The 15255-nt window shown below is 39.5% G+C and overlaps 1 protein-coding gene across 5 annotated transcripts in view; it reads left to right on the top strand.

The window, feature by feature from the left end:
• Window positions 1–7283, top strand: part of syt1a (synaptotagmin Ia) — a 179448-nt gene extending 172165 nt beyond the window's left edge. For all 5 annotated transcript variants that reach the window (XM_027018520.3, XM_081723096.1, XM_081723095.1 and 2 more), the window contains 2 exons: window positions 1687–1820; window positions 3039–7283. In XM_027018520.3, the coding sequence (XP_026874321.3) occupies window positions 1687–1820; window positions 3039–3245 (341 nt within the window). In that variant the 3' untranslated portion in view covers window positions 3246–7283. The remainder of the gene's footprint in view (window positions 1–1686; window positions 1821–3038) is intronic.
• The last annotated feature ends 7972 nt before the right edge of the window (window positions 7284–15255 follow it).

Below are 15255 nucleotides of genomic sequence, written 5' to 3'. Positions count from 1 at the left end.
TGAAATTCCAGCATGTCGGAATGTATTGTATTCCCACCGTGTTGTCAGAGTGCTCTCTGTCACACGCAGAACGAGGGATGCTGCTGTTGGTTTCAGTAGTGATTGTGAAGACTCCTGATATTAAACCAAGTACCTGCATTTATAGAGTATACAGTTTCCAAAACCCCATCATTTTTCCTCCTGACATCCTACGAACTCACGACATGAATGATTATCGGTCTGCGTCAAACGTGTAATGTGTCTCCCAACCAAGACACGACAAGATTGCCTAATCTGACATAGTGACCATTGGAAAAGAGAAATATAGTGTAGTCTGCTGCCAGCGTTTGACTGCACGGTGTTTCCCCAGGCTACTGGCCTGTCCTCAGACAGAATGGTGTTTCTCCAGGTAGAATAAAAATATCTTTGACACCACTATTCCACTATAAAATACTTTGTGTTTTCCAGTAAACTCTATGACTTCATTTATTTTGATTTGATCTGATTATTGCAGTTGGTTGGGTTATTTTTGGCGGTAGCTACAGCATGTGATGTTGCAGCTTTCCAGTGAGGGGTGAAATATAAGACAGTGTGTTGCCACTGAAAGACAGAGCATGTGTGTAGTGCAGACGTGTTTTCTTCAGGGAGTACTGCCAGTATTTCATACCACCACAATCTGTCTAAATTCTAAATATTGACAGCCTGAAAATGACAAAGGCTCTTGGAGGTCATAGTGTGAGGTTAAGTGATATGTCTGATGATAAATATCTCTTTAAAGAATGTTATTATCAGCGCTCCGTGCACCACTGGACACTGATGAAAAGCAGTGAAGTTGTAGTCAAATCATTAAAAGCAATCAATGCCGTAAGTCTGTCTGCAGTAAAGAGTCAGGGACTGGGATCTATCAGGGGTCAGGTGGAGCCTAGGACAGTTTATTGTATTTCAGACTAGTAGAAAAAGATTTAAAGACCCCTGGTGGTAGTTTATATTTGCTGAAGTGACTGAATCTTTTCTGAACAGTGCAGCTCATGTTATCAGCAAGCTTTTCAAATTAGTCCTTTATTTTACTGTTTTTGCTCCTGATTCACTGCTTATAATGGGATTTTGCCCCCTGGTTCTTTGGGAACCTAAACTTCTTTTTTGTCCTTTGTGATGGTTTTGGTAGAAATGCAAATCTCCTCACAGACACAAGACCTCGAGGAACTCTCTGGTGTGCGCTCATGCAAAGCTCCACATGCTGGAGCTCTCCAGTCGCCTCAGTACACCGTGTACAGGCTAATTTCCTGATTGAACTGCTTGTTGTGCTTGTAGTTATTTTCTAGGATAATGTGGTTGAACTCACCCACTGTGCATGTTTCTTTGAGGGTCAACATACATACCAGCTTGAATGGTGGAGGAGAATGGTTTCATTAAGATAGCAAAATTACCATTTAAGGCTAAATGTTCTAGGTTACCAGCACAAGGCTTCAGACAGACAGAAACATCAATAGCAACACTACTTGAGCGATTATTGAGCAATTATTTCCTTTTCTGTGTAATTCCTGTGGCCTTGTGTGGCCACATTTCTCTCCAGAGTCAATTTCGCTACCATTTAACGCATGGTACAGCCTGAACAGAGGGCCAAACCTTACTCCAGTTCAACACACAACAAACACTGCAGGCCCCACTGTGTAGTGAACTTCTCTTGTCTTCTGTTCCCCGGCATAGATCCTTATGCGAAAATTCACCTGATGCAGAATGGAAAGCGTCTGAAGAAGAAAAAGACGACAATCAAAAAGAATACCCTAAACCCCTACTACAACGAGTCCTTTAGCTTTGAAGTGCCATTTGAACAAATCCAGGTGAGTGGACACCTTTCTTTCATAGCTTGGCCTCTCTGAGACCATGCCCCTGTCTCTTTCTAATAATTGTGTAAAATCATAATAATAGTGGAAAACCATTTAAACACTCCGAGCTTCATTTCGGCCTACAGGGTGCTTTTAAAAGTCGCAGACCTGGTAATTTCTAGAAGGCGATAGAAAGGCGGCGGGGGCGCTTGTTCCAAATTGATTTTGCGTTTCATGGTTGAGAGGATTCTTTATGACCTCTGTCTTCAATTTGGAACTTCACTGGCTAAGTCTGCTAATCAGAATAACTTACCCTCTTCTCACCAAACAAAGCAGACTCTCTTTAGAAAGCCCAGATTACTGTTAGCCTTTGGCCTTCTTAAGTGTTTGATTATATGGTGGATCGGTTCTGCTTTAGGCCACCAAGGTCCAGGCACGGAGTGCAACAGCTCTGCAGAGCAGAGTTTTGTACTTTGCTGTAGAAAACGATTGGAAAAAACTAAACTGTTGAACTGTGACATTTTGAGATTTCTCACTGTCATGCAGGTGGCCCTATATGTCAAAAGATACATTTGAAACCATCAAATGCTTTCCAAATACCAAGTAGTCCCAGTGCGGGCCTAGATCAGGGTCACTCTGAATATTCTTTTAGCCTAGGACTTAAATGACATTTTGAAAATGCTCCATGATTCACAGTCACTGTACGTCTGTTCTGTTGAGCTAGAAGTGAACAGGTGACCTTGCTCTGCACCAGCTGGCTGGACATTTTCTTTCAGTGTACTTTATTTTCTGCTGCTTCTATTAGGAGCTTTGTGCTTTTCTTCCATAAAGAATCACAGAGAGCATTAGTCACTGAGGAAATTCTGGCATTGGGAGAAAGCTGTTGACGCCTTTCAATCTAGATGATACGTATGTCAATAACAGACGTAGGCTATTTAAACACCGAACCTAGTCTCTGCTGAACTACGGAGTGCAGATAAAAACAAAGGAGGCACAGGACCCAGCATGCTGTCAATCCAAATGGAAAATGGTGATTTTAGTTTTTTAAAGGTAAAACCATTTCAGAAGCAGTGTCTTTTTACATAACTCACAAGTAGATAAAAAAAAGTGCTCGAAGAAAACAGAAATGTATGAATGGATCAGTAACCACATTATCCTGTTGCTGTGATTTCACAATTATTATAGCAGATCCTGCTGCACTTAACTTCCACCTCTCTTGATTTCCTTCTGCAGAAAGTTCAAATTGTTATAACTGTTCTGGACTATGACAAGATCGGCAAGAATGATGCCATTGGTAAGGTATTCGTAGGGCTCAACAGCACGGGCACCGAGCTCCGCCATTGGTCGGATATGCTAGCCAACCCACGGAGACCCATCGCCCAATGGCACGTGCTGAAGCCAGAGGAAGAAGTGGACGCCCAGCTGACCATCAAGAAATAGAGCCCCGCCCCCTAGCCCAGTCCACATAGAGCCCCGCCCCCTAGCCCTGCTGATGTAGTGCTACCTTACCCAGTGCGTGTACATACCTCAGTGATATATGAATCCTTTACATCCTTTTATTCTCTTCTCATCTGACAAAGAAACGCCTTCTTTTATAATAGCTATTGGTACTTTGACCACCCGCCCCATGCACACAAACATACATATCGAGAGTTGTGTTTCTGTGTTTGTCTGTTCCCTTCCTTGGCCAAATAAATTGTCTCTCTTACTGTATGTCCTCCATCACCATTACTCCCTAACCAAATGCCCCCTTCTTTTAAGCAATATGATCTGTGTAGATAGCGCATGAATGGAAAAGTATACCACAGGTGTATATATCAGTATGCAGACAAAAATGATTTCTAGTTTGTGTTTGTATCTGTGTATATCTTGATGTTTTTAATAAGATGTTCTATTTTAAATTATGTAAATGCAGATATAGGAGAGCCAATATTATATATAACAGGATTTAAGAAATCTACCTTACTGCATTCCAGTAAAACTATATATATATATAAAGAATTCCAACCTGCAAGATGCGAGTTGAACGGTAATCACATCTCAAAGGACAATTGTAGGCTTTACCTTTATCTAAAAAACCATTGTTGACAAGAAAACACTGACAAACCCATATGACGATTGAATATATTGCAATATATTGTCAATATATTCCCAAACAGAATTAGAATATATGTTCTGTATAATGGTATATTCCATTTCTGTATGGGAATAGAAGCCATTAACTGCTATGGCTCCATGGCCTCCATCTGCAGCAGGACAAGCACATTATTTCATAAAGACTTTTTTGTACTAATTTGACAAGCTGATCTGTGCATTTTGGCTTGAACCACAATACCCAGATGAACTTTTACTTGATGCAAACAAGCCAGCCTCTTTTCTTCTCTTCTCAGCCCAACAGAAGTTCACACACACACACACACACACACACACACACACACACACACACACACACACACACACACACACACACACAAAATCTCAAACACACACTTTTATATTGCTGCCCCATAGTAAGACGTCACAAGCTGTAGCTATTTCATCCTTGAAGTTCGATTAACTGCTTGAGCTTTTGTTAACTGTTTATTTTCAAGAGCCTTTTACTGACACTTTTTTATTTCTGGATTTTAAGATTAGTCTTCAGAATGGAGCCATATGTTTGGCTTCAGCTTTAGTTTGAGTTTTTTTATTTGTTTGTTTGTTTTTAGATTAAGTCAATGTTGGAATATTTTTGGTAACTGCATGATTTTTTAAAAGTAATTTTTGCTAAAAGCTTGAGTATGGGGACAGTTCTAGTTTACACCAGGGGGAGGGTGTCTATCTTTGCCTTCTGTCAGACTGAAAGTCAAAAATGACTCAACCGTCACAGTTCAAGTCTAACTCTGATGCTGGCTAATGCACGACAAAAGAGAGAAAAGTTTTTAAACACTGCCATTTTTTTCAGGGAGATAGGAAATGTATATTAGTCTCTCCTCATGCACACTCCACTTAGAAAGTGGTTGTAGCTTTTGGCTAATAGGGAACAAACATCCTTTGGCCACAGTGGTGCCCTAAACAGCAGTCTTTGCTTTCTGTTGCCTTCTTGCAGTGACAATAGTGCTAGTCATGCTTTAACTGCCAGTGTTCGTTCTGCCGTGGCTACTGTTTTGCACTGTACTTTGGAACAATGACGGCTTTTTAACAATTACCCTTTCAGTGGCATTGTTTCTTCCAGGAAACACCAGGTCCAGGACAGGAACTACAACTATGTGCTCTGCACACACTGTCCAGTGAAAGGCCACCACAGTTTAAACTGTCCAATTAAAGGCCAGCAGAACCTGCAGTGATGGTGCGGATTTTGGCTATGTTTAAGCAACTTCAGCAGTAACCATAAAAGTTCATGGTCTGCACAGGGGATTACATTAGTTGTCCTTTAGTACAGGTCTGGCAGGAGGGTGAGAAATTCCTGGCCATTAAGACCATGACTCTTATCTTGGCGCAACCTCTTGCGCATGCTAGATGCTTCAGGAGGAGCTTCTAAATGTTTTTCAATGTTATTGTGTAGGTGATTGCACTGTTATTAAAAAGAAAAGAAAAAAAGTTATTTGTCATTCCATAGAAGTCTCTGAGGACTGCTTTGTGTATCACTGTGACTGCCGTGTGTGCTTAGAGATGTAGAATTTATTAGTAGGTAGCAACCAGTTCGCTCTGTAGTGGTGTCGTGCAGTCATTTCTCTGCTACATAGATGAAACAGAGAGGGGAAGAAAGAGAGAGTTTGTTTGTGTGTGTATAGATGAGGCAGAGAAGAAGAGAAAGTGTGTGTACAGTGTCATCAGTTCCTGCTGAACGTTTGGCCAACGGAGCGAATCTCAAGTGATGCAGGAAAAATTGGGGTGTGTCTGAGTCGATTCGCACAGCGTTTTGTTTGAGCACTGTGCAATACTTCTGTGTTCATCCCCATAGTGTTGAAGTATTTAAATAATGAGTAAAACACAGAGGGTCTCTTCCTCTGCCATGATGTGGTTAGGACACAGCACCCTGTATATTCTATGTACTGTTCAGCTCAACATCTACAAACCTGGTAAGACTTCCTCTCTTTTCCTCTCAAACTTTCATTTAACTACACACAGATTCAGCCATCCATTCACACATATAGGTACCTAATTATTGGAAAATATATATATATATATATATATATATATATATATATATATATATATATATATATATATATATATATATATATATATATATAAACAAACCCTCTCCCCCTCTAAAAATATGTGTATATATTTTTATATTTGTCCTGATATTCTTTATTCATTATTGAAGTTACCATGGATACACAGAAAAATGTTTCTTGTTATTGAAATTCATCTGTCATTATGATTGAGAATTTTGTTAATGTTATGATAATACTCATGACTTCTGTCTGGTTATTGTTCCTTTAGTGCCCTCTTGAAAATCATTTTATATTTAATATGAAACTCAGAATGTACAGTATGGACTGTGTGTTTTTGTTTTTTTATTTTATTGTGGGACCAAGTATAGTTGGCACTTTCATTTTAATGTTGCAATAAATATTGAGTCACACCGTTTGGTCATAGCTATATGATTTCATACCATGTCACGAAGAACCCAAAAAATTAATCTATTCCAAACATATTAAACACATATAATCACAGCAGTATGTACGGCTTTACTCAATTACAACGCCTCCTATGTTAACCTCAGTAAAAAAAATAAATCATTTATATTATAAAATATCTAAACATTTAGGAAAAGGTTGTTTATAAATAGTTTTTGAAACCATAGACATGTGAGCGTAACTATGGCTACAGTACTATAGCCTGCCCTCACAGAACACTGGGGTGGGACTGTCATTTCTCCACATTTAGTCTGGTGTAGTATGGGACACACAGTAAGAGACAGCATTGCTTTCAGCATTACTTAAGAGGTTTGTAAAGTAGCCTAAGAAAAGCCATTTCTAACCCTGCAAAGTAATGCTGACTTTTACTGAAGCCTACCAAAGCATATAAGCTGCTCCTTAAAACACACACACACACACACACACACACAAATTACACAAAACCCGCCATTACTCGTTCTGTGACAAAGAATATTCAAAATTCTCTCCAACAACTAAAAGCCACACTTAACCTTTCAAGGAGAAGCTGTGTATAGAATTAGAATCTGATGCTGTAGAAAGTTCCCAGTTGCCTTTGTGTATATCCACTGCCTGCTTGAGTATTTTTGTGTGTGGAAATTTTCTCTGTAATCTCGTAGAACTGTTTGGAGTGTTTTTTTTTTCCTGCCATAAGGTTTGCTGTGGTGGCAAGCCGACAGTTATATTGCTGTGTATACCTTCATTTTTGACGAGGTGTTTTACAATTTCATTTGACTTTGTGTAGTGATTCACTCTGTGAAGTTTCTGACTGTTGTTATATAACTTCATATACACAAAAGTTCAATAAAATGTTTAATTTCCTGTTGATACAGAATATACGCTGGATTGGATTTTTCCCACTTAAATCTTTATGTTTGAGCAAACAATGTGAAGAAGAGTTATATTTGTACATCACTATAATCTCTTTCTACCTCAGTTTTTAAATACATATCCATGGTGTTCACCATATGAACCTCTGTCTGGCAGAAGAGAATATTTCACCACAAACACCTGTCAACAATATTCACATTAGGGATGTGCAGAGAACCCAAAATTTGTATTTGTATCTGTATTTGTTGAGTCAGCAAAATTATTTGTACTATTTTAATCAAAGGGTCCAGGTTGGAAAATGACAGAATGATCAAAATGCACAGCTGACTATGGAGGTAGAAAACAGAGTTAAGATTGGCGCTAGCTAGATTATAGATCTTGCTGTCTGCAAAAAGGAGAGAGGCACAGTCAAACATTCTAATCCTTGTCGAGTGTAGATAATCACACAAAAGGTAGACCTATTACCTGCCAACAAGCTAGACTCATTTGCAGGGCAAACAGGCGAATGCTGTCCTCATCTCTGCCCAGTCAAACACGCTACGCTGTATCTTCTGCGCTGGAATAATGGCACAGCAACGTTTCTAGAAAAGCCGTGATTAGTGCAGCGAGCACACCATGGAGGCGAACTGGCTAGTTTGAAAAACTAGTCTGGCCATTAGCAGAGCTAACACAGGCTAATCTCCTGCCAGTCAGCAGTCTCCAGCTCATGTGTAAGAGGAAAACAAATGTTTAAAAACTCTCTGTTATGAGGAACACATTTGACATGCTTTTTTTTTTTCCTTCACAAAAACAGACACACTTAAAAATATTGGTATAAAATATATATTCAGAAAAATCCACTATATGCGCTTTGCCAAATACCAGATTTGGATTCGGGCCCACCTTAAATTCACATGTCAATAATACTGAAACTTTGCTCTCGAAAACACACACAAATCATCAAATCAAAGTCAAATCAACCACCAATTAGACATTAATGCAAATAACCAAATACATGGTTATCAAAGATACTAAAAAGTTCGTAACAGTTGTAACATGGAAAAATGTGCATGTTGATGAAATCCATACAAAATGTGAGAACAGGAAAATTCAAAAATAAATCCAGATTGTAAACTCTGTTATGGAGATACAAATATATTCCCAAAAGTAAGAATAGTCAGTGTGTAATTAAAGCAATAGGTATCAAATTGCAATATGGACTTAAGCCTCATTTAAATAATGTAGAAAAGGTCCCCAGACACATTGAACTTGGTTTTGTAATTAAAGACCATTTGTATTGTGAAAAACATCTTCCTTAACGGTCTCTTTAAAGAAGGAGGTTCTGGGGTCTTTTGGGGGGGTTTCGTCTTTTTGGCTACAATCACACCAACTATTAGTGCTTTTGAGTGGATGGTCACTGATTTTGAATGGAGGGTCATGTCAGAGCAAAAAGTTTATAATCTATCTGAATATTTTATATACTTTTGAAAACCATGTAGAGCAGTGCAGACCAAAAAACTCTCCCAGAGATCCCTGAGTAGAGTGGCACCTGTCACACTTTATAGAGAGATTTAAACCTTAAACATTAAATTAATACCTTAAATGATGTCTTATTCCTATAGCCAATGGTTCCAAAGCAATATTGCAAAGATGTGGTGCGTGGTGCCTTCCACAATATAGCCTGAGAGGACTGAACCTACCTGCGCTGCTCAACAAGGAGGATATTGGCTAGAAAAATATTTTTGCCCTTGTAATAAGAGTCAGGGAATCCTAACTGCTTGAGTGCCACACACTTGTATGACTGTTCTTTCTGGTCAAATGCTTTTAGGGGCATGTAAAGAAATCATAGCAGCCATGCATTTTGTTTTGCTTTAGTGGGTTTTTTTGTTTATGTGTTTTGTTTTGTTTTGTTTGTTCTAAGCACAAAATGTTAAGAAGAAATACATTATAGAATGGATTAAAACCATTTTGTCAAGGTGTGTGAAGCCAGCACCTTTAATACCTTACTGTCAAACTTCTGTGTGACTAGAGAATGTATTGCTTGTTTGGCGTTCTCTCCCTGTAGGTGTCTTGCTAGTAGCTTCTCAGATTTATCCCCCACTCAAATGATTTACTTGGGTTTTAGTGAAGGGTTTCCCACAAAGAACTTCATTGTCTTAAGATCTTATTACAATTGAGGTGTAACTGGGCCAGTTTTAAGTGCTGGGAGGCCATAGATATGAGTTCAGACAAACGCAGAACAGATTTAGACTGACGTACATGAGAAGTACTGTAATGTGTTTATATTTAATGAAGTTATTTAGTGTTTGAACAGAAGAAATTTTGAGAAATCATGTTCCTGACTGGATATATGTAATAGTAAAAATTGTAATAGAATCAAAATATAAGAATATTCTTACAAAAACGACGTGGATGTCCAGCTAAGTCCAGCTTGGTCTGCAGTGCTGAGTGGGACTTTCCTGAAGAAATATTAAATCAGCCTTGAGTGATTTTAAATGACAAAACACATCCCCATTTAAGTGCCTCACTGAGACCTAGTACATCCCAAGAAGCTAAAATAATGCTACTGGATGTCAGTAACTGTAGACTTTTACCTCATAACATATGAAGATAAAAGCTAAACAACCCAAAAGAAAAGAACAAACAAAACATTGTACAGAACAGCCAATGTCACTTTTGTTGAATACAAAAACAGAACAGTGTCTCCAGTGTGCTCAAAAGATATGACGGACAAATGAAAGTCTTAAAGTAAATGCCATCCCTCCAGCCCATGAGGACACCGATAGCATCTTAAAACGGCTCATTTCAGATCACTGTTCACAAACTTCATGGCCTCTCCTAAGAATTCCTACATTTTTACATGTTTCAGCTACTGATTGGAATGTGACGGTAACTCCTTCCATGGTCAAGTGCTCTAGCTAAACTAGAGCTTCCTCAGTACAGGGAGCCGAGCACTGATCTGCAACTTTGGTTAGAGAGGTTTGAAGACACAACATCAGCTGGATACAAATGTGGGATGGCCATTGCAATGCTTACAGGTTACTTCACAAGTTGACACATTTCTCACAGTATCATTAATTCTATGAGTGTGTATGTTGGTAGACATTAGTAACAGCCTCTTTAACAAGTGATCCAACTCTCGTCCATCGAGAAGGGCTGTAGACACCACAATGTTTCCAAGAAACTTGGCAATGCCCATGACAGTGGAAATATGTGAGCATGTGAAAACCAATGCCTCTTTACAAATCATCAACATTTTCACATGTTTCTCGCAGCCCCTACTAGACATCCATTATTACAAGGGAACAGACATTTTATTCAGGAAGACCTCCTTTCCAAATGATCAGTAGTATATGCTTCAAATATTTGTCACAAAAGAAGCAGTAAAGGAGAGTGACTTGGCATCCACTGTATAATAAGGGTGTATACACCCTCCATCTGTACACAGACAACAGAGCTATTTCCTGTCAGGCTTCAATCTAGGCTTCTCTTCAAAAAGCTGAAACTGAGTGCAATGTGTGTTCAGCAGGACATAGGGCGTTCCTCTGGCTGTTTCAGCTCCAAGAGATGCTGATTCACTTTCTGGAGATATTCATGTTGAACATCTTGATAACTCCTATACCATCTAGTGGGTGATGTCAGAATGAACACTTTTAAGAGTTAATTGCCAGTGGCTTTTATTATCACAATTATTAATAAGTTTCAGCCCACCTTTTAAATCTGCTTGGCGGACAAACTTGTGGGTGATCATTTGAAGCTCTCTGCTTTGTACAGACAGGTGGGTCTATCTTTGAGGATGGCAGCTGGACATGCATACGAGTCCACAAATGAACACAAATGCACGCCACTTTAAAAAGGAGACAAGCAAGCAGTCAGCGTGCTACATCTCACACCTTGGGATCTGTCAGCCAAGGAAGCCTGGAAAATGTCATAGTGTCTTCAAGTGTTCTGCAAGATTTCAAGGTACATGTTAATATGATCATATCCTGACTGATCCTGATGGTTGATGAACACCTTAGTGGGCATACGTTGTCTTTTTCAGTGACAGGCATAGGTGACAGAACACATCTTCCACCATTTCCAAGGGAAGGAAGAAGAACAAGATCATCTAAGAATTCTCTGGTGGAGAAATGAAAATGCAGATGTGCTATAGCAAGATTTTCTGGGATGATTCCCAATATTAGTCTGACTTCTGGACTCAGTGGTAGTTGGAATATGGAACAGGGATCACCGAAATACAAAGGTGACAAGACGACAGTTAGTGAGAAGGAAGTTAGTGAGAGTAATTAAAGTGTTCCCAGGAAGTGATAGCGGTAGGATAGCAGCAGCTCAGTGGTTAGTGTTTTTGACTAGAACATTAGTCAGAAGGTTGCCAGTTCAAGCCTCACCACTGCAAACTTACAAGTGTTGCACCCCTGAGCAAGGTCCTTAACCCTCAATTACTCAAATTGTGTTCAGTCATAATTATAAGTTGCTTTGGATAAAAGTGTCAGTTAAATGCTGAAAGTGTAAGTGACAGTTGAGTGTGGAAATACATTAACTTATCAAGCACTGATTAGAGCATCCAACTAATTAATCTTATTCATATTGGTATAATAATCATGATGTACTTAAGTACTAGGCTTAATACTTTCACTTCAAGGATGATACATTTTGGGAACAATGTTAATACTAGGTACAGGGATGAGGAACGGATCTGCAATCCTAAGTGCACAAAACTATATTTGGAAAATCTATTTTTATGTGGAAACGAAAAACGTATTACTTACCTGCATCCAAGCCTAACAATTATGTGAATGTCACACTTGAGGTCGTATTATATCGTGACACTGATCTAACGAGCGTGTTTACACAGATGGAGTGGTGGAGTAGATTTTAAACACTGCGGTCAGAGTGCCTTTCATAGAATGTTTCTCAGCCAACACTGCCAAGTCTCAACTAACTGGAACATTCCTGCAGAGACAATCATAGGAACCAAGAGGAGTGTTTCAGGAGAACATCTAACTACAAAATTATGACAAATGTAAGTATTTAATCTAATTATTGTTTGTTTGTTGTTTAATTACAGAACTTTTTTTAGTATGGCTGCTGCCACTCTGTGCCACCTATATGGCCACGCCCCTGAAGCTTCATACCGACGTCTGCTTGCTGTGTATGGCCCACGGCTGGTCGAACAGTGAGTCATCCAGCAAAGGTTTAAATCGGATCAAAAACCATTTGTGCTTTTGTCAAGCTCATTCTTCACTGTAAATGTCCATTACATCTACAATTAATTACTTGGGTAAAGAGTTTTATTCCTTTTCAGTGTTGCCATAAACATAATACAAGGGAAAAGATTAGTATGAGTTATGATGTTTACAAAGCATCTGTGTGATGCTATACATAATATTCATTCAGCTATTTGACTACTTATCATACACACTGGAAAATTTTGTGACGCAGGTTTGAATCTGCGAAGCAGGACAAGTTCGTCCAGGCCACCGGTTCTCAGCTGGGGGTTGTGCTAGTAAAAGCAACCTGTTCATGATTTTCTTATTTTATGATGCTTTTATGGCATTTTTCTCCTCGTGGAGCATGCCCCAGGAGACCCTGGTAAGAAAGTAAAAAATATGCCCCCACCCAAGGCAACCCCTGGTGGCAATTCTGAACACATTGCAGCTGCAAGGTATAAACACATCTAAGTTTTTCACCTTTAAAAACACTCTCTAACACAACCTTCCATTCCACAAATATATAGGTTTATAGGACCTGGCAAAGCATTTGAAAGAAATTGTACAGTTGTTACAATAAATGACAAGAAGGCCACTGTATTAGCCATAAACAGCGACACAGCTGACGTACACTACCATAAAAATTGAATCTGAGAGGAGAACAGCACAGAGATCAGCAATTAAAACTTAACACATAATGTGGACCAAGTAGAATGTAAAAGGCACAGGCCAGAATCTTAGTGGTAAACCCCACTACCCTTTATATGATAAAAGCCTTGTGTTTTCATAGACGGGAAACAGCCTCTTCCAAATGCTCAACATGGCTGTGGCAGGAAAAGGTTTCAGGATGGATGGAGCAGAACCCGCAATAGATGCTCCTGGAGATTGAGTGAATGTGCTACTCCAGAACTCAGATAATGAAATATGGGCTCCTTCAGGTGAAAGATAAGACAGCGAACGTGTCTACGTGTATGCATGCGTCTCAAGGCTATCAGCTCCTCAGGATCAAATGCATTTTGGTTTACATGACTTTGACCCACCTAAACACCATTAAATTCCCCTCTATTTCTGGACAGCAACGCTATCTCAGAGTAGAGCTCCATACTCGCGTGGGGACATGAATACAGGATAGACACTTTTATCAGAGAAAAGTCTGAACATGAAGAACTTGCCAGGAAAATGCCGTGCACGTCGCCAAGATCTAATTCTTACTTACTTACATAGCTATTCTGGTATTAATGAAGAGCAGAAGTCAGTTAAGTGAGATTTACCATCTAGTCTTACCTGTAGTCAGCGTACGTGAGTTTGCTTGACTTCTCTTTTGCCTTTTAGAAACTTCACTAAGATGTGAAGAGGTCACTAAAGAGGTCACAGATGCAAACACAGCTGCATTTTCCATAGACCGTATGTATGTTCTCCTCCTGAGTAACAATATCCTGCATAGGAAGTTCAGGCTACTGTTTAATGGTTTTCCACAGAAAAGGCCTGAACATTCTCCTGCCAGTGCCTTCGTCCATCAGAAAGCAAAGAGGAACCATCAGTACAAACCTTGGGCCCAGAGAACAGGAGGTAGAGAGAGGAGCAAAGCAACAGAGGCAGAAGAGCACTGGAGTGAAGCATGACGTGGGCCCGCAAGTCCAACTCCTGACTCACCTTATAAAAATGCTAATCCAAAAGCCCATGAACTGGACCTCCTGAGAGAAGGAGGAAGCAATTATTGGAGAATTAGCATGAGGGCAGGCCCACTGCTCTTGGTGCACATGCAGATATATATATATATATATATATTTATTTATTTTTTACTTTATTTTGTGCAGCTACCCACCTGGGCAGCAAAAAATATTTGCCTATAAAATAGACTTGGATTCAAGGACCCCCAAACTAGATGCTAAATACAAATTGATCGTATCATGCAACAATACGACTCTACTCCACACCAAAAATCTCTAAATGACATTCATATGCATACAAAAGTCGTTATTACATTTCACTTGTTAGCATAGTGTTTTGGCCCTCTGAGTCTTGGTTCCTTTCAAGGTTTCTTCCTCGTGCTCTAGGGAGTTTTTCCTGACCACTGTCGCCCTTGGCTCACTCACTGGGGGCTTGGACTCTGACATTTGTAAAGCTGCTTGATGACAACGGCTGTTGTAAAAAGCGCTATAAATTTGATTAGTTTCCTCTGATCTTTGCTGTGCATTAATTGTATTACATGGGATTTGCAGATTATGCCCACCTTGGCCCTTTCACTGATATTGCTAATATGCCTGAAAAACATTGTGTGGCAAAAATCATACTATCCAAAATAGACTCAGCTCTATTAGTGGGCACTGAAACATGGTTATGCAAAGCTGTGGACCTCACTGAAACAAACTTGCCTGAATATTATTTACTTTTGGCCAGACAGGGGGGGGGGGGGGGTCAGTGGGTAGAGGGGTGGCTCTGTTGAACACCTTCAGTGTTTGGTTGTCCTTGCTATCCCCATTCCCAAGAGTAAATGATTCTTAATATAAAGTAAGCATAAGGTTTCTCTAGCTGGATAGCATCACTGAGCAACAGTTCTCTGACCTTTCACCTCAGCTGAGCAGGTTCTATTGAGAGGCTTTACTGAGACATCCTAAAGCTACTTAAAGTAACACAACACTTGTGTTATACACTGGTTTACTTCAATTTATAAGGTTCTTCTTGGACAGACGATATCACCTGCTGCAAAAAATATTTGCAGTACAGTAAGGGTTCCTCCCTCCAAGTCCTGAATTCCTATCACACCAACATTTTTAAAATCATTTC

This window comes from Electrophorus electricus, chromosome 11 (genome assembly GCF_041902795.1).
Source record: "Electrophorus electricus isolate QZ-2024a chromosome 11, ASM4190279v1, whole genome shotgun sequence".
Lineage (NCBI taxonomy): Eukaryota > Metazoa > Chordata > Actinopteri > Gymnotiformes > Gymnotidae > Electrophorus > Electrophorus electricus.
This window is presented reverse-complemented; position numbering and strand designations above follow the sequence as displayed.